The sequence below is a fragment of the Moschus berezovskii genome, chromosome 19 (genome assembly GCF_049115385.1).
Source record: "Moschus berezovskii isolate FMDL1 chromosome 19, NW_MosBer_1.0, whole genome shotgun sequence".
NCBI lineage: Eukaryota > Metazoa > Chordata > Mammalia > Artiodactyla > Moschidae > Moschus > Moschus berezovskii.
This window is the reverse complement of record NC_142478.1, coordinates 43,989,869-44,017,707: the sequence shown is the minus strand read 5'-3', so window position 1 is coordinate 44,017,707 and position 27,839 is coordinate 43,989,869. Positions and strand designations below refer to the sequence as shown.

Genomic DNA, 27,839 nt, shown 5'->3' with positions numbered 1-27,839 from the left:
ACTGGGTGGAGCAGTCCAAAAGATAAGTAAATGAGCATGAGAGAGCAAAGTCTGGGGCCATATTGAGCCAAGGACATCTGCCAATGGTTGGTCCTAATTCCAGTCTAAGAGGATGGTCACTATTAATTTTATCACTGACCAACTTCTGCAAAAAAGTCATAAAATGGAGACGTATACTAAAGATGAAGAACATTGGTACAGTTAGGCAAAGACACTAATTTAACATTTTCTTTCTAGGATTTTGCCTTAAGCCTGGCTCTTTAAGCAATCATCACCATGAGGTTAATGCCAAACATTGGTTGTTTTATTTTTAAAATGAGGAATTAGACTGAGCGACTGAACTGAAGTTTGTCCAAATCCCATAAGCTTCATCTGAAATTAAAACTAATTTAATTTATAAATAGATTTTCTGTATTGAAAAATAACACCTTTCTTCTGTATATTTCATCTACAGGTAACATAGCTGTTGTCCCAATTATCAAAACCATTGGTTTGGGCCTTGGAATCTTAATCTGGGGATCATTTAATGCCTTAACTGGATGGGCAAGCTCAAGGTAACACAAAACAGGGTGTTTTCAACTCAGATTCTCTGCACTCACATTCTGTGTAAGGCAAACGCTGATTCCTGCCCTCACAAAGGTCACTTCTTGTAAGACATACACGTAACATGTACTACCTTGAATTATTTGCCTTAATTCTAAAGAAGTGATCTAACACGCCAATCAAGATAAATAATTTTCTTTAGAGAATGAAATAGGGAGAGAGAAAGGGCGTTGATATTTATTTTCCTTTTCTGTGTGTGACAGTTTTGTTTCACATGTTGTACACATACATCATCATTCTCATCTTATTTCCACAAATAAATGAGGTAGGTGCTGTCTTAGAAGATAACTGACACACAAAAAGATCACTGACTTGTTGAAGGTCACAGAGCTAATGAGCCAAGTTCAAACCTAGGTCTAATAGTTCTAGAGCCTATATTCTTCCCTGTAGGGTCTGAGCCAGGGTCAGCAAATCATTGCCCAGCTTTCACTTTGTAAATAAAATATTATTGGCACACAGCCAAACACATCCATTTTAGGAACATTTTTTTAGGAACATTTACAACATGGCTGTTTTTACCCCATAAAGGCAGGGGTGAGCAGTTACAAGAGGCCATCCAGTCCACAAAGCCTAAAATGTCTACTCTCTTGCCCTTTATGGGAAAGTTAGCCAACACCTCAGCTCTAGAGTTGAGCTGTCAGATGGGGTTGCCACAAAACATGTGGCTGTGTATATTTAAATTCATTAAAATGTGATAAAATTAAGCATTCAGTTCCTCAGTGGTACTGGCCACATCTCAAGTGCTCCATCACTGTATCTGGTTAGAAGCTGCCCTGTGCAACCATGGAACAGCCATGGAACATCAGAGAAGTCCTGTTGGACTGTACCACCCTCTGTCAGCATTAAGATGAACAGTCCAGTTGAGTTTGGGATGATAAATAGAAGGAGGATTTTATTCCAAGCTTACTTTTCCAGCTCCTCTTCCTACTCAAAGCACTATAGCAACCTCAGTTATAATGAAGCAAACTAACCTCCAAGACATTCTTTCCTGTCCTTTCTCCACCCCCAGTCTGCCTTTCACAAGTGCTGTTTTCTTCTTCTTGCCTCCATTTTTCTCATCCTTGGATGGTTCAGAGTGATTATTGGTAATGATCACTGCAAGATCAAGGGATTAAAACCAGAATTTAAAGGGATGCCAAAAAGTAGAGATCTTTAACCAAATAGTCACTGAAGTTTATTTCAAATTCTATACAAAATTGAAGTCAACTTATCAGCATTCAGTTAGCCACTTAACCTATTTTTTCTTCTTTATTTCTTAGTCTTAACGTGAAAGGGAGTTTTCTTTTAGACAAGTACTTTTACATATACTGACTCATTCAATCTTCATAAGAAACCTGTATATTAGGTATAATTATAAATATAATTATCCCCATTTTAAACGTGAGAAATTGAGACACAATAAAGGTAGTTAACTTATCCAAATCACAGTTAATAAATCATGGACCTGGGTTTTGAATCAGGAATCTGACCTTGAGTCCATGGCCTGAAACAGCATGATGCACACGTATTCAAAAATGTCTGCTTTTTTACAATTTATATATTTATTTTATTGGAATATAGTTGTTTCATAATGTTGTGTTAGTTTCTGCTGTACAGATAAGTGAATCAGTTATACATACACATATATCCACTTTTTTAAAAATCATTTTCCCATATAGGTCATTATAAAGCACTGAGTAGAGTTCCCTGTATACAGTAGGTTCTCATTAGTTACCTGTGTTATACCTAGTAGTTATATATGTCAGTCCCAGCCTCCCAATTCATCCCACCCCCCTTCCACCCCTTGGTGTCCACATGTTTGTTCTCTACACCTGTGTCTCTATTTCTGCTTTGCAAATAAGTTCATCTGTATTGTTTCTCTAGATTCCACATATGCGTTAATATGCGATATTTTATCATATATTACCTTCTGACTTACTTCACTCCATATGACAGTCTCCATATGACTCCATCCATGTCTCTGCAAACAGCACAACATCTGCTTTGATGTGACTTTCTCCATTTCCAGGTTTGGCTGGTTTGGAATGGATGCAGAAGAAGTGGCAAAACCACTGCTCAATTATATTGGAGCTGGGCTGTCTATAGTAAGGTATGTGACCATATATAATAATTTAATTCTTCTTCCCAACATCAAGAACCATTTTTAAAGATCCTGATGTGTTTACATTGTTTTACATCCACATGTCATCAATCAGCATGATTTTTTCCTCAGTTCCTTCATTTACATTGACAGCCATGACTTCAGAGGATAGAAAATGCCAGCTCTGGGGTTCAGAGCCCCAGTTTCACAGCTAGAAAGCTCTGAGACCCCAGGGAACTGTTCAGCTGTTGTCAAGCTGACTTTCATTATCTATATTATTCAGAAAGTCCTAAAACATGGCTCATAAATGAGGATCAAATGGCAGTTATTGAGTTGGCCAAAAAGTTCATTCTAATTTTTCTGTATGCACTTATGGAAAAACCCAAATGAACTTTTAGGCCAACCCAGTATTTTGCAAACTAGAAAATGCTATCTGAATCAGCGTTGTGCTGCCTTCCTGTTGCTCTGAAATAGCTACTGGCTCTCTCTTCTTATTTCTTACGGATTCTTTGCCACGCAGTTTCCACTTTCCCATGGCCTCACTCCCATCTCCTCAGCCTGCTCAGATAAGCACAGTCTCACCTGTGACAACACACACTCATGTAGCTACCTCTTTGGGGATGTCTAGTTACAGTCACTGTATGAACGAGGTTGAAAGTGACTCTGAATCTCTGCATGGCAGCGTTCAGTCCATAAGAATCATGGCTGAATTAGGTCACCTTTGATTCACTCCCTTCTCCTCCCTAGACTCCATCTATATTTCCTGTCAGCACCTCACATAATGGATAACACTGCCTGTGAAGATTTTAGTACTTTTTTATTCTTCAGGGAAAGAACACTATATTTCTCTTCCTCCTGTGGTGATGACTTTTCCCCAGTCACATTCAGGAACAATCTCTTTGTCACTGAAATGTTGCCTTCAAGAGTGGTTCCAGGCCACTCAGAGAGGAAATAACATAGATTATTCTACAATAGCAGATTCTTGACATTTTTGGTTAGAGGCAATTTTGTGCATTTTGTACAATTCACATAGCATTCGAGCTTTGAATAGCTCTCTCAGAAACCATTTCTTTACTCCCTAGAATTGGAATGTGGCATGCCTTTATCTTGACTTAATGGTAATTTAAGACCAATTTACCCAGTCCATCAGACATTGTTTTTTTTCCGTATTCCTTCTTCCTTTAGAAAGTGTACATTCTTTGAAATGACAGATTATTCATGATTTACCACTTCCGCCTGTGTGACCTTAATTTCTCTAAATCTTGTTTTATCTAGGGATAAAGTGTGGATAATAATTGCACCAGCCTTATATGACATTTTGAGCGTTGAATGAAATAAAATATGTTAGGCACATAGCTAATACTCTATATGTTGGGTAATTTTAATTGCAGTAGTCATTCTTTTGTTAGTAACTGTTCCATGCTCAGTTACTCTTTCCTCTTTGGACCTGTGGTGTCCATCCCTGCGGTCAGCTAGTCAGAGTGCCTGGGGAGTCTCCCAGTTTGGCCCGGAGCTTAATCTGAGGCAGGGAGGTGCAATGGTCTCTGCCTGTGGTGCATCCAGGTTCTCTTTTGTTGACCTAAAATAAATACTACACGGCCAGATAGTCCCCAGCAAAAATTGGTTTATTCGGGATCAACAGAGAATTGCCATTCGGGGTCTGCAGCCATGACGAGCCAGTACCAGTCTCCCACAGCAAGGGGAAGAGAACTTATCAAGGGGAGAAGGAAGCTGGGAAGGCTACAGTAAGCACAGAGTGCATGGATTTTCCCTGACTGAGTCCTGGCCGGGAAAGAAGAGGTGCCTTTTTCTATCTAGTAGCTCTACCATCCTCACAGGATGTGAGAAATTTCCTTTCTCTCTGTTTAATGAAAGGTTATGTTTATTTAAAAATTCTATGCTTTCCTAAGAAAAATTTATAAATTAGTTTATTCTGAGTGGAATTCACTGAAATACCTTGGAGTCTCACGGTCACTATAAGGAAACTTGACATATGGTCATCTTGCTTTAGAATGTTGCTTTTCTTCCTAAAATTGCAGTGATTGCTTCAGTCCTCCTGACCGCCATTTTTAAAGGGTTGCTTAGGTCATGTCTAGCATTATGTTTTTCCTGAATGATATCTATTGTAAGGATCAGTCAGTTTCCACATTCAGGACCACTCCAGGCATCCTAAACAGCAGAGGATTTAACAGAGGGAATTGTTGACAAAAGTGTTACAAGGGCCAAAGGAGCAAAGGGAGGAAAGTGGTCTTACCAGAAGGCCCAGAGCCCCTGTTCCTGCTGGCGCTGTGGGGACAGACTCCCCCACCCTGAGCTACTACCACCACTGGTGCCCCCACCAAGGCAATATAGCGCCTCCCTACTTTTGCCTTATTCATGTGTCTCCTGCTGGCAAAGCCAAGATGAAGCACAGTTTGGGAAAACATAGTTTTCAGTTTTCTGGATTCCATGGTTCAGGATAGAAGTGGAACTGATGCCAAGAAACAAAGTTCTAGACACTCTCTTAGACATGCTTTAGTGAAGATCCAGGAGTCAAATTCATAAAAAGACAGATTTCCTTTTCAGTTAAAAGCAGGCTCTGGATTATCCTTGAATCTGTCTCCATTCTTTACTTTCTTAACTTGTTTTCCTTGGAGAATGGTGCTGTGAGGAAACCAAGGTCTTGAACTCCAGCTGTTACCTTTCTTCAGAGCCACGGTCCTTACATGTAACTGTGGAACAGGCTAGTCATCTTGAGGTAGATGCTCTCTGGGCACCTCTTATTCCATTTCAGGTGGGGTTACCTGTGGAAGGGGACCCTGCCAGGTCAGGAACAAGGCCAGGACTGTGCAAACCCTGGGCTGTTGGTTCCTTTCTCTTTGCCTTCAACATTTTCAACCAGAATTACTTTTCTTAAGGCTTCCTTGGTGGTCCAGTGGTTAACACTCTGTTCTTCCAATGCAGGGTGCTCAGGTTCAATCCCTAGTCAGGGAGCTAAGATTCCCACAAGATGTATGTCCAAATAAACAAATTAATTTAAAAAGTACTACCCATTTTTTAAATGGGGAAAAGGAAATGGCAACCCACTCCAGTGTTCTTGCCCGGAGAATCCCAGGGACAGGGGAGCCTGGTGGGCTGCCGTCTATGGGGTCGCACAGAGTTGGACACGACTGAAGCGACTTAGCAGCATTTTTTAAAAATGAATGCTTTTCTTACTTTAGCCTTCCCTGAAAACTGATTTCTCTTCTTGTGTTTCTTCTCTGCATGGAAGATATCAGTCACAGTCATTCAAATTCAGAAACTCAGGCTTATTATTTTTTTTCCTTTATAACCCCCCAAATGTAATTCTGTAAAATTCTTTTTGAATGTTTCACAAGTCCTTCCGCTCCTTTCCCTTGGCCCCTTTCTGTCCACTCACCTGTATACAGTTGTAAAAATCTCCCATCTCATTTCCCTAGTTTTGTTCTTTCCTTTGTCAGAATGACTTGCTTGTATCTGCTCTCAAATCAGGACATCACTCTTCTATTTAAGAACCTCTGAAGGCTCCCCACTGGATAGAATAAATCTGTCTCCTTAGTCTGGCGTGTCCCCCATAATTACAGATCTAGTGCTTCTTCCTAGCACGGTTTCTCCTGTGTTGTCACCTCATTGACCTGAGCTTACTTATCACAGCATACCTGGCACTTCCCTGAGCCCCAAAAGCCCTTTCCTCTGCTTCATTGGCCACCCTGAAATTTCAGGTAAGATTTCCCATCTGATGATGTTTTCTTCTTCCTAAATTCCTACTGTATTTTGCACTTCCTCTGTTGATATTATCCACAACCTCCAGGTCTGTTTTGTATTATTCACACAACCATCTTTATCCTTAAACCACGGGATCCTAAAGGACAAAGTCTGCTCTTTGTGTACCATCTCCCCCCCATCACTATCAGACAGTGGTTGACTGAGAATAAATGCTTGTTGAAATCAATTGTCAGTGTAAACACACATGCACGTGAGTTTTCCTCATAGAAAGTTGCAGATCTATGGAAGTTGGAAAGGTTGAAAATGTAGAGAAGCAGCACCCTTGCCTGTAATATAATTGATTTTTTTTTTTCTTTTTCTTATTTTGCTTCCCATGCTTTTGACAAGATTTCTAGACTTTCTCATGGGACTTTGTGTTTGACAAACCGCACCAAGTTCTTTGCTTCTGTAGTCCAGAAGACCATGTGATCTATTTACCTTTATGTTCATATTAATATATTGACATATATAATATGTCTCATTACCTTGCCCTAACTTAGTGCCACCACATCCTCTCTTGACATAACTTAGCTGGGATTCTTCTTTCTGACTTACCCATTTTGTGTCTAGTCACACAGGCTCAGATGACTGACTTAGTCTTGATTTCTTTCATATGCTCAGCACCCTTCTCTTCAACCCAGTTTATAGTTAAGGTTCTCAATTGATTAACATATTTTGAGCTTTTATCATGTGCTAAAAAGTACCTTGAGAATTTTGTGACCATTTTTTGAATTGTTTTTAATTATCAAAGATTATAATTGTACACTATTGAGAAATATAGACCAAAACATAATTATTGGAGGACAGTTGCTCATCACAGCTCTGTACAGTGGGTCTCTCCCCATTTTTTAGATGAAAACAGTTGAAGGTCAGAGCGGTTAACTGATTTGTTGGAAAGTCATACAAGGGTTTGAAGAAGCGTTCAAGGACTTTTCTCTGGATCCTTCAAGTATTTTTTTTTTTTAATGTTAGCTCATATCTTTATTAACCAATATACAATTACTTGTTTTCTGGTTTGTTGAAACAATGGGTCAGACAACATTTGCCACAATAATGTCTGTCGAAATGACTGGCCATAAAAACTCCAGTACCACATTCATCTGAGGGACACTCCTGGCGAAGGTGACTGATTTTGCCATTCTCATCCACCTTCTAGTATTTCAGAACAGCCAGCTTAACCTTCTTTCTCTTATGCTTGTTCTTCTTGGGAGCGGTGTAAGACTTCTTCCTTTTCTTAGCACCACCACGAAGTCTCAACACAAGATGAAGAGTGGCTCCTTTTGAATGTTGTAATCAGACAAAGTACATCCACCTTTCAGTTGTTTGCCAGCAAAGATCAGTCTTTGCTGGTCAGGAGGAATTCCTTCCTATTCCTGGACCTTGACTTTTACATTTTCTATGATATCTGAGGGCTCAGCCTCGAGAGTGATGGTCTTCCCCATGAGGGTCTTCACGAAAATCTGCATCTTGGCAGAGGTTCCACCACAGATGGCGGATCCAAAGCTCCTTCAAGTATTTCTAAAATATCATTCCCTATTGTTATTAGAAAACAGACTGGTCAATACAAAGTAGCTGTATTCCCTGGTGGCTCAGATAGTAAAGCGTCTGCCTGCAATGCAGGAGGCCCGAGTTTGATCCCTGGGTCGGGAAGATCCCAGGAGAAGGAAATGGCAATCCACTCCAGTATCCTTGCCTGGAGAATCCCAAGGACAGAGGAGCCTGGTAGGCTACAGTCCATGGGGGTCACGAAGAGTCAGACACGACTGAGCTATTTCACTTTCACTTTCAATACAAAGTAGAAAGTTTTCATGGTAATTTTGAGGAGAAAATGCAAAGGTAGTGTCTAACATTAGCTTTGCGAATTAACGTATATATGGGCACACACACATGTTTACATATTTAACAATTAAGATAGACACATATAATCAGATTTTATGCATTCAGTTTTACTGAGTACCATTCACTCGAGTACTTTGAGGACCTTGAAAGAGATAAAATGTGGTTCCTATTCAATTTTCTATTGAATTGCAACATCTTTAGAGAAAAAAGATTGCATGGAAAATGGTCTGGATTGTGTGACGGCAGTTCTCAGTGTTGCAGGAATTCAGAAAAGAGGAGGATTGGGGGAGGATTGGCCTGGGGAGAGCTCCCCTCTCACAGTCAGTCGTGACCTCTTCTGTAGTTTGGATAAGAGGCGAGAGTATGGTATGTCCAGCTAAGGAAGGCTGGCGAGCAAGACATGAAAGCTTGGAGCAGTGACTGGTCAGAGAAAGAAGTCCATGGGGGAGTGATGTTCAGGAAGGTTGGGTGTGGCGTGAAGTTGAGAGCAATAAAAGGACTTCCCAGGTGGTTCATTGGTTGAGAATCTGCTTGCCAGTGCAAGGGACACGATTCCATCTGTGATCTGGGAAGATCCTACATGCCACAGGGCAAATAAGCCTATGCGTCAAAACTACTGAAGGCCAGGTACCTAGAGCCTGTGCTCTGCAACGAGAAGCCACTGTGATGAGAAACCTGCGCAGCGCAACTAGCGAGAATATCTCTCACTTGCCACAATTAGAGAAAGCCCACATGCAACAAAGACCCAGCACAGAAAGAAGATAAATAAATACATACATTTTTAAAAAATCAAAAGGAAACTTGAATTTCCAATGGGATGGAGTATGGAGTCAGTTAAATGTATAAAGCAAACACAAGATGAAGTCAGGAAGCCACTGCTGCTGCTGCTAAGTCGCTTCAGTCGTGTCCCAACTCTATGCGACCCCATAGATGGCAGCCCACCAGGCTCCCCCGTCCCTGAGATTCTCCAGACAAGAACACTGGAGTGGGTTGCCATTTCCTTCTCCAATGCATGAAAGTGAAGTCACTCAGTCATGTCTGACTCTTAGCAACCCCGTGGACTGCAGCCTACCAGGCTCCTCCCTCCATGGGATTTTCCAGGCAAGAGTACTGGAGTGGGGTGCCATTGCCTTCTCCAAAGGAAGCCACTAGACATTTTTAATTTTTGTACAAATGATAGCATATCTGGGTGCCCTAGTCTGCACCCAGCTATCTATACTATTTCAGTCTCATGTGTGCTTTGAAAACTTCTTATATTGCTTTCACTTTTGAGCAATGCAAATATTTTTAAAAAAGAAATAGAAAAAGAATACTAGAGTTGTAACTTTCCTTCAGTTGATTAAATACTTTAACACATTTTAACATTTCTGCATAGTTTAAAAGTCAAGGTCATTGAGGTATTTATTACAAAGATGCTGGACATGAATAGTTAGTAAATTAGGAGAGAGAGAGGTTCAAGTGCTTTTTTTGCTTCATTTGGCTTACATGTGTGTTTTTATCTCTTAAAATATAGTCTGGAGGTCTTTCCATATCAGAACATAGAGGGTATCCTCATTCCTTTTTTATGGCTGTGTTGTATTCCATCACATGACCATGAAGATCAGCTCACCTGAATATGGCTGTGCCTGTGTTATAGGGCCTGGAGCAGGATTGGTAAGGGCAGGAGTAGACGCACCTGCGCCCTTGGTACATGGCCCCAGAGTCTCCTCCACGGGGATCACACAGTCTGCACTCATATCAATGGTGCTTTTCTCCTCCAGGTTGTTCAAGCATGTTAAGCTTTTGGGGTTTTGTCAATAGAATAGGTGAGAAATATATTTCAATGTAGTTTTCATTTGTGTTTTTCTTACCATGCGATTCCAGGACTGAACAGGAATAAAAAGAAGGATGGGGTCATTGACTGAAACAAGGAAACTGGGAGAAAGAGCTGATTTGGGAGGGAAGCGTATGAGTTTAGCTTTTAAACTGTTGAAATTAAGGTTGAGGGGAGACATCAAAGAGAACGTCAGTGCTGGAGAAATGGCAGGATCCCTGCAAAAGGCAGTTTGGAAGCAATACCATTAGGTCTTCATTTTAGCTCTGTTTTCCTTTAAAATGCAGGCATGTTAATGTGAGCCAGGGTTATGATAAATGTCACTAAAATGTATTTTCTTTACAGTGCTTTCATATTTTTGTTCATCAAAAGTGAAATACCACATAACACATATTCTGCGGACACCACACCACTGATAGCAGAGCATGTGAGTACAGAATGAGAACCAGCTTGATCTGAAACAGGAAATTAGGATAAAAGGAAACTGCATGGATTTGAACTCAGATGAAAGGGTGGTGGGGTATGTTGTTAAATCAAGGATATCTGAAATATCTTAGCATATTTATCATGGGTAGGTTTATGTAGCAGTCAGTCCATATTTCCACAGTAAAATTTCTCAACGAACATAAGTCTAGTTGTTTTAATTAATGGTAGATCCCTAGTAGGAGATGTTCATACAAGCCCATATTTTGTAATAACTTAAGGATGTCGTGGTACAGGAATTCTAAATACTACAGAGGAGTATGAAAATTACTTAGAAAGGAGGAGGGAGAAGGTTTTAATAACTCCAGGGAGGGCAGCGGGTAACCGATCAGAGGAAGTTAATGAAAAGGTAAATCGGGTCGTATGAATGTAGGAATTAGACTTGGTTTTCTTCTCATTTTTCTGCTGTATCTCTTCCACTCAAAGGTGAAGACCGGAACTATGTAAGGAAAAATAGTTCTGACCTTAAAGACCCTAAATGAGTCTGAATGTAGCCAACCTGGAATAAGCAGGGACAGCCTTTACCAGACGGCCCACACAGCACCAGTGCCAGTGGCTCCATCCTACAGAAGCTATTTTAGGCAAACCCCCATGGCCATGAGCACAGACTCCTGTCCTCCTGTGGCACGCATCTTGTTCACCTGCCAGGGTCCAATGGTAGCAAGCTGGCCTCAATGCCGCATCCCACCCCCACATTCAGGCAGTGCCCCCCTGGAAGGCACAGCCTCTACTCCTTACTTCAGAATTAATCTTTCTTCCCCCTTTTATCTTTCCCATATCAAAACTCTTCTCAACTAAGGTGACAGAAACCTTAGTTAAATGGACACTAAGTATATTAGTCCCTCAGTCATGGCTGACTCTTTGTGACCACATGGACTGTAGCCCACCAGGCTCTTCTGTCCATGGGATTCTCCAGGCAAGAATACTGGAGTGGGTTGCCATTTCCTTCTCCAGGGGATCTTCCCAACCCAGGCATCAAACCTGGGTCTCCTACATTACAGGCAGAGTCTTTACCATCTGAGTCACCAGGGGAGTCAAGTTAAATAATAAGTAGCTTAGGTATAAGAGGAAAGAGACGTATTCATCCATGGGCATCTCTAATCAGGGAATTCTTTAGAGAGGATGGAGACCTGAGATGGGGAGAAGGTGTCTGGCATCCTTGTCTACTTTAGCGTTCCAGATACTGCCTAACCAACCTTCCTTCAAACAAAGAGAGGGGGGGAGGAAATAAATGCAACTTGGGGAAAGCTGCATAGGAGTCTAATTGCCTTAGAGTTTTCCACCAAGTTGGCAGTAGGTAAGCCAACTAAGATTAAAGATGCATAAACAGTGTTGATTATGATGCAGCCATACATCCGGAGGTCCTCGTGGGAGAAGAAAGCATCGTTGTCAGATGAAAGCTTGACCTAGCACATACCAAAGAATTCAGTTGTAATTTCTCATCTCTTACTATTAGGAGTATACCACCAAGGAAACCTCATCTAAGACACAAAGATGATTACTTTGATAGAAATATTATGAACTTGGGCAAAATTTTTCCTAAGTTAGAATATTAGCTAATCTTGAAACAAGGCTGGAAATGTTTAAGCAACCAATTTAGCTTTAAAAAATCTGTATAAAAATATGCCTGTTGATCTTAAGTACTGCATAGTAGAAGAGTCTTAAATTCTAATTTCTTGACAGATTATTAAAGTTTGCAAATAAAATGCAAGCACTAATAACCTCGTTAGTCTTGATAGGTGTACCAAAGTAGCCATTTATTAAACTGTGAAAAACATTTTAAAAGAGACCAGACCATTCTGAGTAAAAGAGGAACAGAATTGGAAACATGTGAGTCTAGTGATGCCCACAGAATCAGAATGCAGGGTGACATGGTTTTATTTTATTTTAAAGTGTATTTGAGACAGAAGAGAAAAACACTGAAAATCTTGTCACCAGTGTGGCTATTAATTGAATGCTTTTGGTTTTTGCCAATGTTTTCACTAGGTAATTAACAAAACTCAAGATGCTGATCCTGAATGTTCCTGGGTGGATAAACTCTCCACAGCACAAAGCCGCTTAGTGTAAGAAGAGGTTCTGTTATTCTGTTTCATATATGGTTACAGCAAGGATAAGCAGAGTGGAGCTGTATCCATTTGAGCTCAAGATAAAAATGGTAACACAAGCTTTGACTTCTTAACTTCACGGTAGAGAGACTTTCTGGTCCCTTGCTGAATTTTACAGCACAGAGGGCCTTGGTCTCAGTGCTTCAAAGAATTTCTAAGCCCCTGCAGTGTTTCTAGTCAATAAGTTGCTCACAGAAGCAATCTCATTTTGCAGGACTTTCATGCCTAAAGTAAAAGGAAAGATTTTTTAAAACAAGCAAAGTAAAGGAAAAGTATAGGCCACAGAGTGTAACAACCACTATGCTCCCAGCAATCACTGTCGAATTAGGCAATCCACATATCTAGCCAAGATGACCACTGTGCCCTAGGAATCCCTCCACTCATGTATCAGAGAGTTTTATAATCCTGAGGTATTTATTGTGAAATATGGTAGAATATTTTGTGTCCATATAGGTCCTAGTTCCCCCCCACCCCGCACTGTCTCTGTAAAGACTGAGAGACAGGCTCAACAATAGCTCCTATGTTTAGGGGTTTGGGCGGCTAGGAAAGAAATATGAGAATGATATGTTTTATGTATGAACCTTTATATGTTTATATAAGAAATATGAATACGTAATAGTATGTAGCTTGCGTTTTTCAATTGAGGGCTGTTTTAGACTTTATGTGGCGACACTTTAAGAACAGAAAGCATGTCCTGTTAGTATATACACTGTCTTCACAGTGGAAAGAGGCAGTGCTGGGCACATAACAGATGCTCAAAAAATATTTGAATCAATTAAATGAATGAAAGAATGAACTAACCTATAGGCTTTGGAAGAAATAAATATGTTATCTTTGCTTTGAAATAAAATAGATCTCTCCAACAAAACATTCTTCACGTAGCATTACCTTCATTAAGGAAATATTTGTTAAGCACTTTCTCAGTTGTCTCATTGGACAGTCTAGTCCATTAGTCTGGTCTGTGTTTGGGACCCTCCTCCAGGATTCGTGGTCTTTACCACGATGTAGAAGTTTCCATCATGAACAGAGCTTATTGCTCTTGTGAGTACCTACAGTCTCATATTCCTCAAAGCACCACTAAAATAGACTTTAAGAATTTATTTTAAGCTTAGAAAGGAATGGTTTTTGCCTAAAACTCTTTCCTGTGTCATGCCATTCTCCTTTATGTTAAGCTCAATGGAGTATTCTAAAATATTAATCATCTCCCACCAAAGTCAGTGAAGACTGTTGCTTCATGCAGATATAGCCCAAGTATGAAGGCCCAACATGACTCTACTGCTTAAGGCAAAACATTTTCTCTTTACAAAAGTAATGTTTTATCTGAAATATTCAAATTATTTTATTAAGGAATTTCCTGGCAGTCCATTGGTTAAAGCTTGGTGCTTTCGCTGCTGTGGACCCAGGTTCAATTCCTGGTCTGGGAAAATAAGATCCTACAAGTCACCCAGGATGGTCCAACTCTTTGGGACCCCATGGACTGCAACCCTCCAGGCTCCTCTGTCCATGGGATTCCCCTGGCAAGAATACTGGAGTGGGTTGCCATTTCCTACTACAGGAGATCTTCCCAACTCAGGGATCGAACAGGGGATCTTCCTGACTCAGGGATTAAACCTGAGTGTCCTGCATTGCAGGCAGATTCTTTACCACCGAGCCACCAGTGAAATCCTAATTTAGTTAGCCATGTTTTTTCATGTCCCTTGTAGACTATGATGGCAATATTCTCACCTATGTAGTGACAATTTATAATAGTAATCCTTTACAGTGTCTGTAAATCATGTCCTTCCACCATTAGATAGTGAAGGGCTGAAGCTGTGTCCCAGCAAGGTACCTGGATGCTGCAGGGCATTCCTGGGACTTTTGCTCATCACCCTGATTGAGAAAGATGGGTAATTGCTACATGATGCCTTGTGATTTACATTTTGAAGCATGCTTTAGGTATGATTCCATTTATGTTTGGCAGAAATATTGCTTTGGGCCAAGATGAATAGGAATGTATTTGTTTTTTAAGGGGCTGCAGTCTCGCAGTGATATCTGGAATTCTCTATGGATCTACATTTGTGCCCATCATTTACATCAAGGACCACAGCAAGAGAAATGATAGTCTATATGCAGGGGCAAGCCAGAATGGTGAGAGGAAAAAGTCATTTTACTTCATAAGTACACTCAATACCTGTGTTTCTACTTAAGACTATAAAAATAAACAGACTGTGGTAGATATTGGTACATAGATTGGTTGATGGAAATATAATGAAAAATCAAGTTAAGAAGGAAAAAAAGGAAATTTTATCTGAGCCAAACTGAGCATTATAACCCGGGAGACCCACTCTCTGAAGCTCTGAGAACAATTCCACCTGTTAAAAGTTGAAGGCACTTTTGAGACAAAGGTTGTACATCAAAATGACATACTGACATTTCACATGAAGTTCACCAAGGGTACATAGTCTAGGGAAGCATAGTACAAAGTGAACAGCGAGTCACCATGACCCCCTGTGGAGCTGTGAAAGAATGTTATTCTTTTAAAGTTATTAATACATCACTAGCATGAGAAGAAAGAAAGAAATTGATCTTTATGGTCAAGCAAGCACCCTCATCTTTGAGAAGCTCTGATTAAAGTAAAAGGGAGAGAGGGAGAAAGCCCAGACAGACACAGAAAGAATTTTATGCTTAAGCTTTCTCATCCCATCTTAAAGTATACATTTCCTTTCATCAGATTTGATCTTACTTTGTCATTGTAAGTGATGAATTAGAAGGGCCCTGGAAACTAAAAGAAATAAGGACTATTTCAGTATTTTCATATGATCTGCAACATATGAATGGAATCACTTTTAGTCGATTCATTTCAGCTACTTGGATCTTAACATATAGTTTCTGGCTTTGCTGCAAGATTTGGAGGTTATTTTCCAGTTTGATGATCTCTGGGAAAATGTGTGTTCTTTTTCTCTTTAAAAAAGAAACTGAAGTGTAGCATAGAGTGCTTTCACATCAAGTAAAGGTCAAAATATAGCCTGCTTAGGCTATTATATTTCAAGCACAAAGTAGTACCGTGAAAGACCCAATGTAATGCTTGCAAATTGTCTGTTTCTAGTGATAGAATTCATCTCTCGGATGTCACCTCCACACTACGTATAGCAGCCTTCTACAGGCTCAGAAGGTGATGAGAGGGTCTAGTTCAGGATCCTGTGTTTATATTGAAATGTGGCCCACATCTATGATGATAAAAGAAGGAGATCATGGTTAAGTCATTTCTACCTCAGTGGCATGGAAAATGAATGTCATCTGTGTTCAGATAAGGGAGAAGTTTGGAGGGCAAGTCATGAGGGGAAGATGGATGGAAAAACTGGGATCTGAATTCTAATTGAATGGATTGACTTTGAATAGATACCATGGTTTGTTTTTTCCCTTTTATGTTCAGCCCCACAAACAGTTCCCCAACTACTTTTATTACCTTTTGTGTTTTTTAAGATTTTATGCAAATATTTTTTGTATTTTTATTCTTTTTGTTTTAAAGGATAAAAACTAATAAAAATAGAATAACAGGAAAAATTATGAGGGAAGGGAAAATGAATGATAAAGTAAAATGTAACCATGAACGAGTCATAAAAACTGTACCGCACTTGTACCCTTGCTAGTAATGAGTCATAAATTTGGCTCGAAGATTCTTATAGCCACAAAGGAAATCAGATCAGTCCCAGAATTCATCAAACACACGATAAAAACAACTGATTGTTCAGAAGCACAGTTGTTCTTGGTCCTGGAGCATAATGAACAATGTCCTTAAGAATCTCTTCACATAAATAGTACAATCAGTTCTAAGGGATCTTTTTATAGCAACTCAAATGTAGTCTGATAGAAACACACTTTATTTTGATTCATTCAGAACTAATTCAAGGGGGCATAGTTTTTATTTCATTTATTTAATGATCACATAAATAGTATATGCTGTGTCTTGGGCACTCTTCTAATTACAATAATAACTTAATTGGCCCTCATAGCAGCTTTACTGTTTGGGTACCATTATTATCCTGGTTTTACAATAAGATGAGACAGAGAGATATGTTAATTTACCCAAGTCTCCAAGTTAGCAAATAGTGGATTCAGGAGTCTCACCAGGTGGTCTGTGTTTCTGATCACTAGATTAAGCTGCCTTTTGTGATGGTCTTTGGACAGACGTGTTGTGATATGACTCAGAAGTAGGATGTAAGACTTTAGAAGAATAGACAAACCCTTTGACTTTCAAGCTCTCCTCTCTAAGCATGGCTGCTCATCCTTCTCTAGATTTAGTTGAGAGAAACCCTAGGCCCAAAGTGACCTTCCCGGCCAAGAACCTGCTACACCCGTCTCTATGAAAAGGACCATCTGCTTTAGTCAGTGGAGTTGGGTTTCTCAGAATTTGGGCTACCATCTGTGTATTAACTTCCCCATGTAATTAGTTTTATAATAAATAATTAAATCCTCTGGAATAACTTCCTGAATATCCTTCTGTATTGCTGCAACTTGGACACTGGTTTCCAGATTGATCAATACAACCTGTAAAATCATCCCTGCCAAAATTTTTTACATACTACCCCCCAAATACCGTCTACTTGGAGATTTGCTACAGTTTCCGTAGCCATCAGTAATATTAAATCTGAATACCTGTTCTTAAAAAATGATATATTAATGTTATATTCACATAATGTTTGTCATTTCTTATTTAGCTTTCCAAGACAATATAAAAGCCAGCCTTTTAGATTTTATTATAGTAACTAACTTCTTAATATTTTAAATGTTAATTAAAATTCTATATAAATAGCATGTAGAAAAATAGTATGATTTTAATGCTTATTATATTATATATTATAAATATAACTTATATTTTATAAATATAGATATAAACATTATAAAATAATGTTTTATATAAGACATTATAAAATATAATAATGCTTTCTTTACAGTTAAGGTTAATTTTGGTGAGCTTGTTTTATTCTTAGAACCCTAAATATATTTGAAAGACTAAAATTATATGCTTGAGAGTTTTATAATCTGTACTTCCAGATTTAGACTACGTTTTTGCACACTTCAGCGGCATCTTCCTCACAAGTACAGTCTACTTTCTGGCCTACTGTGTAGCCATGAAAAATAATCCTAAACTACATCCTGAAGCAGTCTTGCCAGGTAAGAATCTTTACTACAGAAAATCTTCGTACTCTGAAAGCATCATTCCCTATTAATTTAGCTTGAATACTCATCTTCTGGAAATGAAGCCATTCTGTGTGTGTGTCTGTGTGTGTCTGTGTATTTGTGTTCCTTCTGTCAATTGCTCTGGCTCAGTTCACCAGCAAATATGGAGGATTTAAAAACTATAAAACTGGATTTGAAATGCAAAGTTATTAATACTAAACTCAGAACTGGACCAGTGAATGTGAGATTGTTTCCTCTGCTGATATGCTTTGTGTGATGAGCATGAGACTTTAGTATTTCTTCTTCACTCATGCAACGAGTTGACTCACTGGAAAAGAGTCTGATGCTGGGAGGGATTGGGGGTGGGAGGAGACGGGGACGACAGAGGATGAGATGGCTGGATGGCATCACCGACTCGATGGACGTGAGTTTGAGTGAACTCCGGGAGTTGGTGATGGACAGGGAGGCCTGGCGTGCTGTGATTCATAGGGTCGCAAAGAGTCGGACACGACTGAGCAACTGAACTGAACTGAAGGATACACATTAAAAGTCAGAGTGCTGGGGCCCTTTTATTCTTAAAGGTATCCACAAATACAAATCTGCAGTCACTTGGGAAAATAAGCATTTTCTCCAAAAATTTAGGAGAAATTATTTTAGAGTTTAAAAAAGGTATGTCAAATGAACATGCTATTGGATTTAACCAGTTAGGCATTGTTGGTTTTACACACACACACATACATATATGATGAAGAATTATAATTTCTCATTTATTTAGGTGTTTATTATAATTCAATTTGGAATATAGATCCACAAGTAAAATTTTTTAAAGAACAAAATAAAGCATGTGCCAGAGATTCACTTTGAGTGCCTGATTCATTTAAGCCACAGTGTGCCACTACACCATTGTACCATTTTATAGTAAAGAATGTTTACTATCATTCAGACATTACAGTAATAGTATAACGTGTATTAGTAGATGTAAAAACGGTAGAATGCTTACTGAATGTCTAACTAAAATATCCTGAAAATTTTAGCTAGTTATCTTTATTCAAATTCCAGAATTTTTCCCCTGAATTTTTTAGCTAAACATCATTCTGAATTTCACATATTTTTATGTTGTCACTAGGGAAAACAAGTATTTTTTTCCAAAAAGTTAGTAGAAATTATTTCAGAGTAAAAAATGTTATGTCAAATATACATGCTTTTGAATTTAATCTATTAGGCGTTGATGGTAACATATGTGTATATATATCAAACATGGATCTCCTGCATTTCAGGAGATTCTTTACCATCTAAGCCACCAGGGAAGCCCATATATGCTCATATATGTATGTATGTACAAACATATATATAATGAGAAATTATATATAAAAAGCATTATAAATAATATATAAATTATAAAAAGAAAATTATATATAATTATATATATATACTCTCGCATTGCAGGCAGATTCTTTACCATCTGAGCCACCACAGAAGCCCATTTAAGCCCATATATATATATATATGGAGAAGGAAATGGTGACCCACTCCAGTGTTCTTCCCTGGAGAATCCCAGGGACAGGGGAGCATGGTGGGCTTCCGTCTGTGGGGTCACACAGAGTCGGACACGACTGAAGTGACTTAGCAGCAGCATATATATATACCCACACATATACAATGAGAAATTGTGTATAAGAATTATAAATATATAAATTATAAAAATAAAGTTATATATAACTCATTTAACTATATTGTGTATTAAAAGATTAAAATTAATATATTTTAATTTAATTATAAAAATATATATAATAAGAAATTATAATTTCTCACTTAAGAGTTTACTATAAATCAATATGGAATATAGATCCACAAGTAAAATTTTTTAAAGAACAAAACAAAGCATGTATCAGATTCACTTTTGAGTGCTTGATTCATTTAAGCCAAAGTTAGAGTTAAGTCATGTCCAACTCTTTGCGACCCCGTGGACTGTAGCCCACCAAGCTCCTCTGTCCATGGGATTCTCCAGGCAAGAATAACTGGAGTGGGTTGCCATTTTCCTCTCCAATGTATCCCAAAATACAGTTTTAGAAAAATGGTAGAATATTTACTGAATGTCTAGCTAAAGTATCCTGAACATTTTAAGCTGGTATTTTTATTCAGATTCCAAGGTTTTTTTCTCCCCTTATTTAAGAATCATTCTGAATTTCACATATTTTTATGTGCATGGCTTAGAGTAAATGGTGTTTTTAGAAAACCATTTTCTGAACTGTGTTCAGACCCAGTACCTTCCCTGGGTCCCTCTCCATTACCCAATCTTTACTGCACCTATTCCTTTGGGTACTTGATTTAATGTCAATAAAGTAAAAGGTGATCCTTAATACCCAGTGCAGTCACAAAAAGAGAAATGATTTGGTTTCCAAAACGGTCATGGACATGACTCAAAAACCCATATTGGCTGTTGGTGTTGATAGGAGTGTGTGATATTTTCACTTTAGTAGTCCCGTTCCACCTGGAGTGTGGACTTTTCTGGAGAGGTATGTGGTTGGTGAACGTGTGCTGTCTGTGTGTTTCAGGGTTCCTGTCCGGAGTACTCTGGGCGATCGCCACCTGCTGTTGGTTTATAGCGAACCACTCTCTCAGTGCTGTGGTCAGTTTTCCAATCATCACTGCCGTAAGTAGCTGTATTGCATTTCCAAATTTTTGTTTTCCAAATGTAAATCACACCTTTCTGAAGCTTTCTTAGTGAATCACTGAAGTCTGTCATAGAGTTTGATTTTTAAGGAATATAGTCAGTGTAACAGATTCATGTGGACAAACTGACACCTTTAATCTCATGTCCTTGATTGCTAAGGAAATGTTGCTAACTTCATTTTAACAAGTTTGTTCATCTTTGATACCTTTGCAGTTTTTGTTTGGTCATTTTGCCTAATTTCTTTTGGGATACATTGTAATTTGCTATTAATAACAATGTGTGTGTTCAGTTGTGTCAGACTCTGTGACCCCATGGACTGTAGCCCACAAGGCTCCTCTGTCCATGGGATTTTCCAAGCAAGAATACTGGAGTGGTTTGCATTTCCTACTCCAAGGGATCTTCTTGACCCAGGGACCAAACCCACATCTCCTGTGTCTCATGCATTGGCAGGCAGATTCTTTACCACTGAGTCGCCTGGGAATCTGATTGATAACAATATTTATCTCTATGTAATAGTTTGCAGCCATGAAATTAAAAGACACTTACTCCTTGGAAGGAAAGTTATGACCAACCTAGATAGCATATTAAAAAGCAGGGACATTACTTTGCCAACAAAGGTCCGTCTAGTCAAGGCGATGGTTTTTACAGGGGTCATGTATGGATGTGAGAGTTGGACTGTGAAGAAAGCTGAGCCATGAAGAATTGATGCTTTTGAATTGTGGTGTTGGAAAAGACTCTTGAGAGTCCCTTGGGCTGCAAGGAGATCCAACCAGTCCATCCTAAAGGAGATCAGTCCTGGGTGTTCATTGGAAGGATTGATGCTGAGGCTGAAACTCCAATACTTTTGCCACCTCATGCGAAGAGCTGACTCATTGGAAAAGACTCTGATGCTGGGAAGGATTGGGGGCAGGTGGAGAAGGGGACGACAGAGGATGAGGTGGCTGGATGGCATCACCGACTCGATGGACATGAGTTTGAGTGAACTCTAGGAGTTGGTGATGGACAGGGAGGCCTGGTGTGCTGCAATTCATGGGGTCGCAAAGAGCTGGACACGACTGAGCGACTGAACTGAACTGAAGAGCTTTAAATTTTCAAATTGCAGAATCATCCTTTTTTCCATCTTATTTCTTCTCTTTTGTCCTATATTATTTCATTCCTGTCTTTCTCTCCTGCTCACTAACCCACTGTTTATTTTTCCATCGTGATTTTTCTATCTTGTCATAATACTATCCTTAGCATTCATTAGCGTGAAATGTGAGATATAGCTGATTACTGTCCAGTAATATCAGTTAAAGTGTTAATTGCTTAGTCGTGTCCTGCTCTTTTGCAAACCCATGGACTATACCTGCCAGGCTCCTGTGTCCATGAAATTCTCCAGGCAAGAATACTGGAGTGGGTTGCCATTTCCTTCTCCAGTTAAGGAAAACTTTAAAGTACGTGCTATATTTCAGGTCCAAAATAACATACTAGAATTTCTTCAGTTTTGAAATTATCTCATGCTAAAGGAAGTTATAGGTTTATTCATACACGTTTTCCTATTAAGCCCGTTTCTAGTATCTTGAGGAACTAGTGAAAAAGATTATCTATTTGCTTATGAAAATATTTTGTTATAAATAACATTGAAGAAAAACATTCTATGGTACACAGTATTCTATCATCATTGAAAAAATTAAAACGAAAACCATAAAGAAAAAAAGGAAAATAGTGTTCGTTTTTCTCCTAATGCTGCTTCAGTTCAGTTCAGTTCAGTCTCTCAGTCGTGTCCAACTCTTTGCGACCCCATGAATCACAGCACACCAGGCCTCCCTGTCCATCACCAACTCCAGGAGTTCACTTAAACTCATGTCCATCGAGTCGGTGATGCCATCCAGCCATCTCGTTCTCTGTAGTCCCCTTCTCCACCTGCCCCCAATCCTTCCCAGCATCAGAGTCTTTTCCAGTGAGTCAACTCATCGCATGAAGTGGCCAAAGTATTGGAGTTTCAGCTTTAGCATCAGGCTTAGTTTAATTTAGTGTTGAGTTTGAATTGCAATTCAATGTTGTTATATTGTTTTTACAATCAAAATTTATTTGATGAAATTGTCAGGTCAGCTCTCCAATTTACTGTTTTTGTGTAGAGTACAGTCACAGAAAAATAGACAATTTAATTATTTTTTTTTAATTTAAGGGTCCAGGATTTATAGCTGCAATGTGGGGTGTCTTCATGTTTAAGGAAATAAAGGTATGTACACAAAAGGTGTAGATCCAGTCAAGAAACATGTTTAATACTGTGTGTTATTTCTGAAAACTGCAACACCAAAGCCCAGGGCAGAAAACATGTGAATGAATTTTACAGGTCAGATATTCAAAGTGTTCTCATCTCTAATTAGAAAAGAAAATACTAACCATATGATATTATTATGGATATGTTTTTCTCCACCCCAACCTTAGAGGAAAAATGCTTTAGTTGACTTTTTTTTCCCTTAAGAGATTTTGGTTAAATCATCCAATAAAATAAGATAGATAGAAATTTTATCTAGTGACAATTGTTAGATAAACAAGATGAAAATTTTTACCCCCCAAATTAAAACATCTTTGAGGCAAATGCAATTTGAGAATAGATTTTTTTTAGTTGTTGAATCTCATCCCTTCCAAAGTTCTCCACATCCAACCAGCATCTTTATAGGAGAACACCCTCTCAAGTGTAAATGATGGTGACTTAAAATGCTTTTACCTAGTAGTTCTAGGATGTGTGTGTGTTTTCATTAAAAATTGTTTTTAAGATTTTCCCCTTTACCTTTATTTGTGGAAAAAACCTTCAGTTGAGGCTATGTGAATGATATTTTTAGTAGTTTTTACTGAAAACAACATAAATTAGAGACACTGTCAAGGCATTATGGATATAATATTTTTTTGTCTTAACAAGAAGCAAATAATTCTTATCTCTAAGAAGATCTGATGTTGCTAATCTCTGGGAGCCATAAAGTGAACATTTCCCTGGAAAATTCTTAAAATGATTACTCAATTTTGATTTAAAATGTCATTTCATTCATTTCAAATGAAATGTGTTGATTTAGAAAGTCATCAGATGTTAATACAAGTAAGATTTTCAGGTTAAAGAAGTAATAAATTTGTTTAGAAGATATTTGGATCACAATCTTGATTGCTGTGTTTTTAAATTTACAAGACAACTTAAAACATTTATAGACGTTATTCTTTTGAATATGTTTTTTATTTATTTTAGTTAAGATTGCTTTCCACAAAAAAATAATTTATGCCAAAGCACACTCTAAATCTCTTCACAACTATTTCATCTGCTTCATGAAGGATAATGATTCCTATTTAAGAACTGGGTATTATTCAGCATAACATGCTGAAGCCTTAGAAAAATCACAAGCCTATTTACAACTGTAGGTATAAATAACCATAAACTAAGAATAGATTTATTATGAGGCATGCAAAAATTATTTTACAGTATAACAATACTGAATTAAAAATCTTCTTCCTTAGAAGAACTCACTTGAGCAAGAGAATACCTAACCATTGGTCCTACTGTTAATTCTTGAGAGTCCTTTAAAGAGACACATAAAAGACAAAATGACTTTTTAAGATACCTGTAAAAAAAGCTCAGACCAAATAAAGTAGGGGCTTTTAAAAATGATAAAACATGACCAAGTAGGATTTAATTCAGGAATGCAATTTTGGATCATAATATGTATAATGTAATTTACTGTACTGTTTTTAGATAGAAAAGAAACTGTGTAATAGTAAATATTCAAAAAGTATTTACTAAAATTAAAAACCAGTTTTTAACTGAGAAAACAACCTTTAACAATAGAAAGAATAGGAAATAAGAGGAAACTTTAGTTGATATAAGATGTCTATCAAAAACTATGTAAATACATAACTAAAGTGAAACATAAGAATTCTCTGTCAATTATATCTCAATAAAACTGAAAAAATATGGATTTTCTAAAAGTCAAAGATCTTTCCATCATTGCTGTTACTCAGTATTTTCTGGAGATCATAGCCAGTGGGCTAAGATAAAATTAAGACATAAAAGAAAAATAAGAAAAAATATTGTTTGCATATAATATTCTCTTCTTTAAATTTAGAAGAATCAGCTGCAAATCTGGAGAACCAATAAGATCACTTTGTAAGGCACTGAAATATAGACATTAAATTAGTAACTTTCCCTTGCCCTTTAGATTGGTCTCAGTCTCTCCATCTGCACTTCATCCTCTCTTCCCAGGAGGACTGCAGTCACCTTCTCATTGGTCCCCTTGTATCCACTGTGGCCCCCTCCAATCTGTTCATCATCTGCAAAAGTGTGGGCTTTACAAAATGCAAGCCTGTCTTTTCAACATAATTGGTTCTGCCTGTTCCTCTCATGTCTTCCCATTGCTTGAAAAGTAAATCCAAAGTATAACATGGCCTCTCAGATACAGCCTGCTCAGGCACATGCGTAGCCTCCAGCCTCATCGAGCCTTACTTAATTCACTGCTGCACCCTCTCAGACCTTCTTTCAGTCCCTGGCAAGTACCATGTTTCTCTTACAATAGAGCTTTGCACACACATTCCTTCTACTCAGTATCTGCATCTGCTGCCCTCCTCTTCCCCCAATTCACTGATACTTAGGAGCTCAACTCAACTCTGGATCTGCCTCTTTAAGATTTCTTCATGATGCATTCACAACAGCCACCAGTGTTTGCATGTTACTCATTCCCATCTCCCACATGACATGAGTCACTGAATAGGGGCATGTTTTGCTTACCATGTTAATCCCAGAACATGTGGATGGGTAGTAGAGTGCACGTGTATTTATTAAATGTGTAATGACAGAGGACCTGAGAATCTGGAAGATTCATACAGAGGGATAATGGAAAAGCATACAGGAGGTAGACCAGATGGTTAGTAGGGTCCACAGAAATCTTGAGAGTTTGTGCTTTTTTACATATTTGATTCAGGTCTTCTTAATGGCAGTTATTCTTTTTATTACTCAGGGTCAAAAAAACTACCTGCTGATGATGCTTGCATTTTGCATCATCTTGACTGGAGCCTTATGCACAGCTTTTTCTAAAATTTGACAACCACAAGGCCAGCAGATGGCAGCAGCACCTGAGAACACTTTCCTGGACACAAGAGATTGTGCTCAGAACAGAGTTCATGTTCACACAGCAAGCGGATCTTCATTTGTCCTGGATTAGGGTAAATGATTTTCTTTCCCACAAATGTGACACTGAAGGAAAACCAGCTTTCAGTCAACTAAAAATGAGTTCTTCTAATGAACTGTTTATGAAGGTAGGACTTGACCTCATTGTATCTGAAGATGCTGCTTTGACCACAATATGTGTTTACTGGTGCATAATCTAGCAAACAGTGTGGCATTCATTTGTAAAGAATTTTGTTTGTATCCACATTTCCAAAATATAAGCCTCATTCATGAAGACAGGCATAAAAACGTGGGGGATGGAGCAGGAAGAAGACTTATATTATGATGGAATGAGGAGCCAAAGATACCTGGAGCCTTTGTGAGAAAAAGTAAATGTCAGAGTTGGCAAGTGAATGTTAAAAAGGCCATTTCATTATTTTCAGCCCAGACTTATTTTTACTTCAAATTAATGTTGCCCGATTTTCAGTCACCCACCCAGTTAGCTCAAAATACCTTTGATATCTCCTGATAAAATCCATCCTCAGAGAACAAAACCTTCCCACTGTTCAGAATATGCGTGTAACACATATACATATGTTTACAGTATACACCCGTAAACACACATGCATATATGAATGTTCTACTGTAAATTGGGGGTAAAATCTGGAATCGCTGAAGCAAGGGTCTAGCTTATTACACACCCATGAATACACACACATATATGTATGTACTCTAACTTGTGGATAAATTCTAGAATTGCTGAAGCAGGGTTCTAGCTAGCACAGTGAGAATTTTAAGGAACCAATACACTCCATTAGATGTATGATTTAGTTTTTTTCTGAAATATATTTTTTTCTAAAACCCCTCTTGTAACCAGTGGTTTTCTTCAATTTTTAAATATTGGTTTATACTAGGTCAAAGAAAATCACAGAACATGATAGCTGTCTTTAAGAAAATTGAAATGGAGCTGCTATTAAAATGTTTATTACAATGGTTCCCAAACTCTTAAAATAATAGTAAAAAAAACTGGAATAGTGCAGTGTAAGTTTCACCCACTCCCATTTGATGATATCACATTACTTTGCTACTTGGAGGGGCAAAATGTGTGTGACTCCCTAGCTGATCTGTGTGGGTTTAAATCCCACCTCTGCTTCATCTTAATTGTGTGACTTTGGATAAATGTTCCGAATCAGATTCCTCATCTGTAAACTGGGGCTGTTGCTAGCATCCGTCTCACATGGTTACCAGGAAGTTCAAATTAGTGAAAATCTATATTTTTGTGATTGTCTGGCACTTGGCAAACATTGCATAATTCTCAGTTATTATTATTACATCTTGTTTGAGGGGGAAAGCCTGTGTCTATAGATCAGAGAATACACTGTAAGAACTGCTTCCCTTAACACTCTCCCATGACCCAAACAACTACTTATACCTGTCTATGAGTGCAGTTTTAAAATGACTGCTTGATTGTTGAATTGCAAATATAAATAAATATTTGATTAGCATCTTCCAAAATTTAATTTAATTTTAACTTGAAATGTCACTAATTATACTGATAACTTTGAATAAATTGATATGAAGCAAAACTATTTTTCTCATTTAAATATATTTAAATTTTTTTCATATTAATTGCATTGAATTCCTTTTTAGTTGAAGTTGCAAATTTGTATGCAAAAATTTTAATGTGAAGTAAAACAGTTGCAGAGGAAAAATGAAAGAAAAAAAAAATCTCATTACCACTGTACAGTTTCTGCTACCAGGCAGTGCCTATAGCATTAGTGAGAGTAGTGTTAGTAAATGGCAACCCACTCCAGTGTTCTTGCCTGGAGAATCCCAGGGAAGGGGGAGCCTGGTGGGCTTCCGTCTATGGGGTCACACAGAGTCGGACACGACTGAAGTGACTTAGCAGCAGCAGTGTTAGTAAAAGTTAGACAAAAGCAGCTTTCTCAAAATGCTTACCAAACCAGCACCTTTTAAAATAGCTGCTGCTGCTGCTGCTAAGTCGCATCAGTCGTGTCCAACTCTGTGCAACCCCATAGATGGCAGCCCACCAGGCTCCTCTGTCCCTGGGATTCTCCAGGCAAGAACACTGGAGTAGGTTGCCATTTCCTTCTCCAATGTGTGAAAGTGAAGTCACTCAGTTGTGTCCAGCTCTTAGCAACCCCATGGACTGTAGCCTACCAGGCTTC

The 27,839-nt window shown here is 38.4% G+C and overlaps 1 protein-coding gene and 1 pseudogene across 2 annotated transcripts in view; one reads left to right on the top strand and one right to left on the bottom strand.

The window, feature by feature from the left end:
- Positions 1-27,563, top strand: part of TMEM144 (transmembrane protein 144) — a 41,945-nt gene extending 14,382 nt beyond the window's left edge. For both annotated transcript variants that reach the window (XM_088828050.1, XM_055405240.2), the window contains exons 4-12: positions 455-554; positions 2,612-2,692; positions 10,443-10,524; positions 12,567-12,643; positions 14,694-14,812; positions 17,720-17,839; positions 20,401-20,498; positions 22,687-22,740; positions 25,502-27,563. In XM_088828050.1, the coding sequence (XP_088684176.1) occupies positions 455-554; positions 2,612-2,692; positions 10,443-10,524; positions 12,567-12,643; positions 14,694-14,812; positions 17,720-17,839; positions 20,401-20,498; positions 22,687-22,740; positions 25,502-25,585 (815 nt within the window). In that variant the 3' untranslated portion in view covers positions 25,586-27,563. The remainder of the gene's footprint in view (positions 1-454; positions 555-2,611; positions 2,693-10,442; positions 10,525-12,566; positions 12,644-14,693; positions 14,813-17,719; positions 17,840-20,400; positions 20,499-22,686; positions 22,741-25,501) is intronic.
- On the bottom strand, positions 7,445-7,911 carry LOC129542637 (ubiquitin-ribosomal protein eS31 fusion protein pseudogene; annotated as a pseudogene).
- Positions 27,564-27,839: the final 276 nt, after the last annotated feature.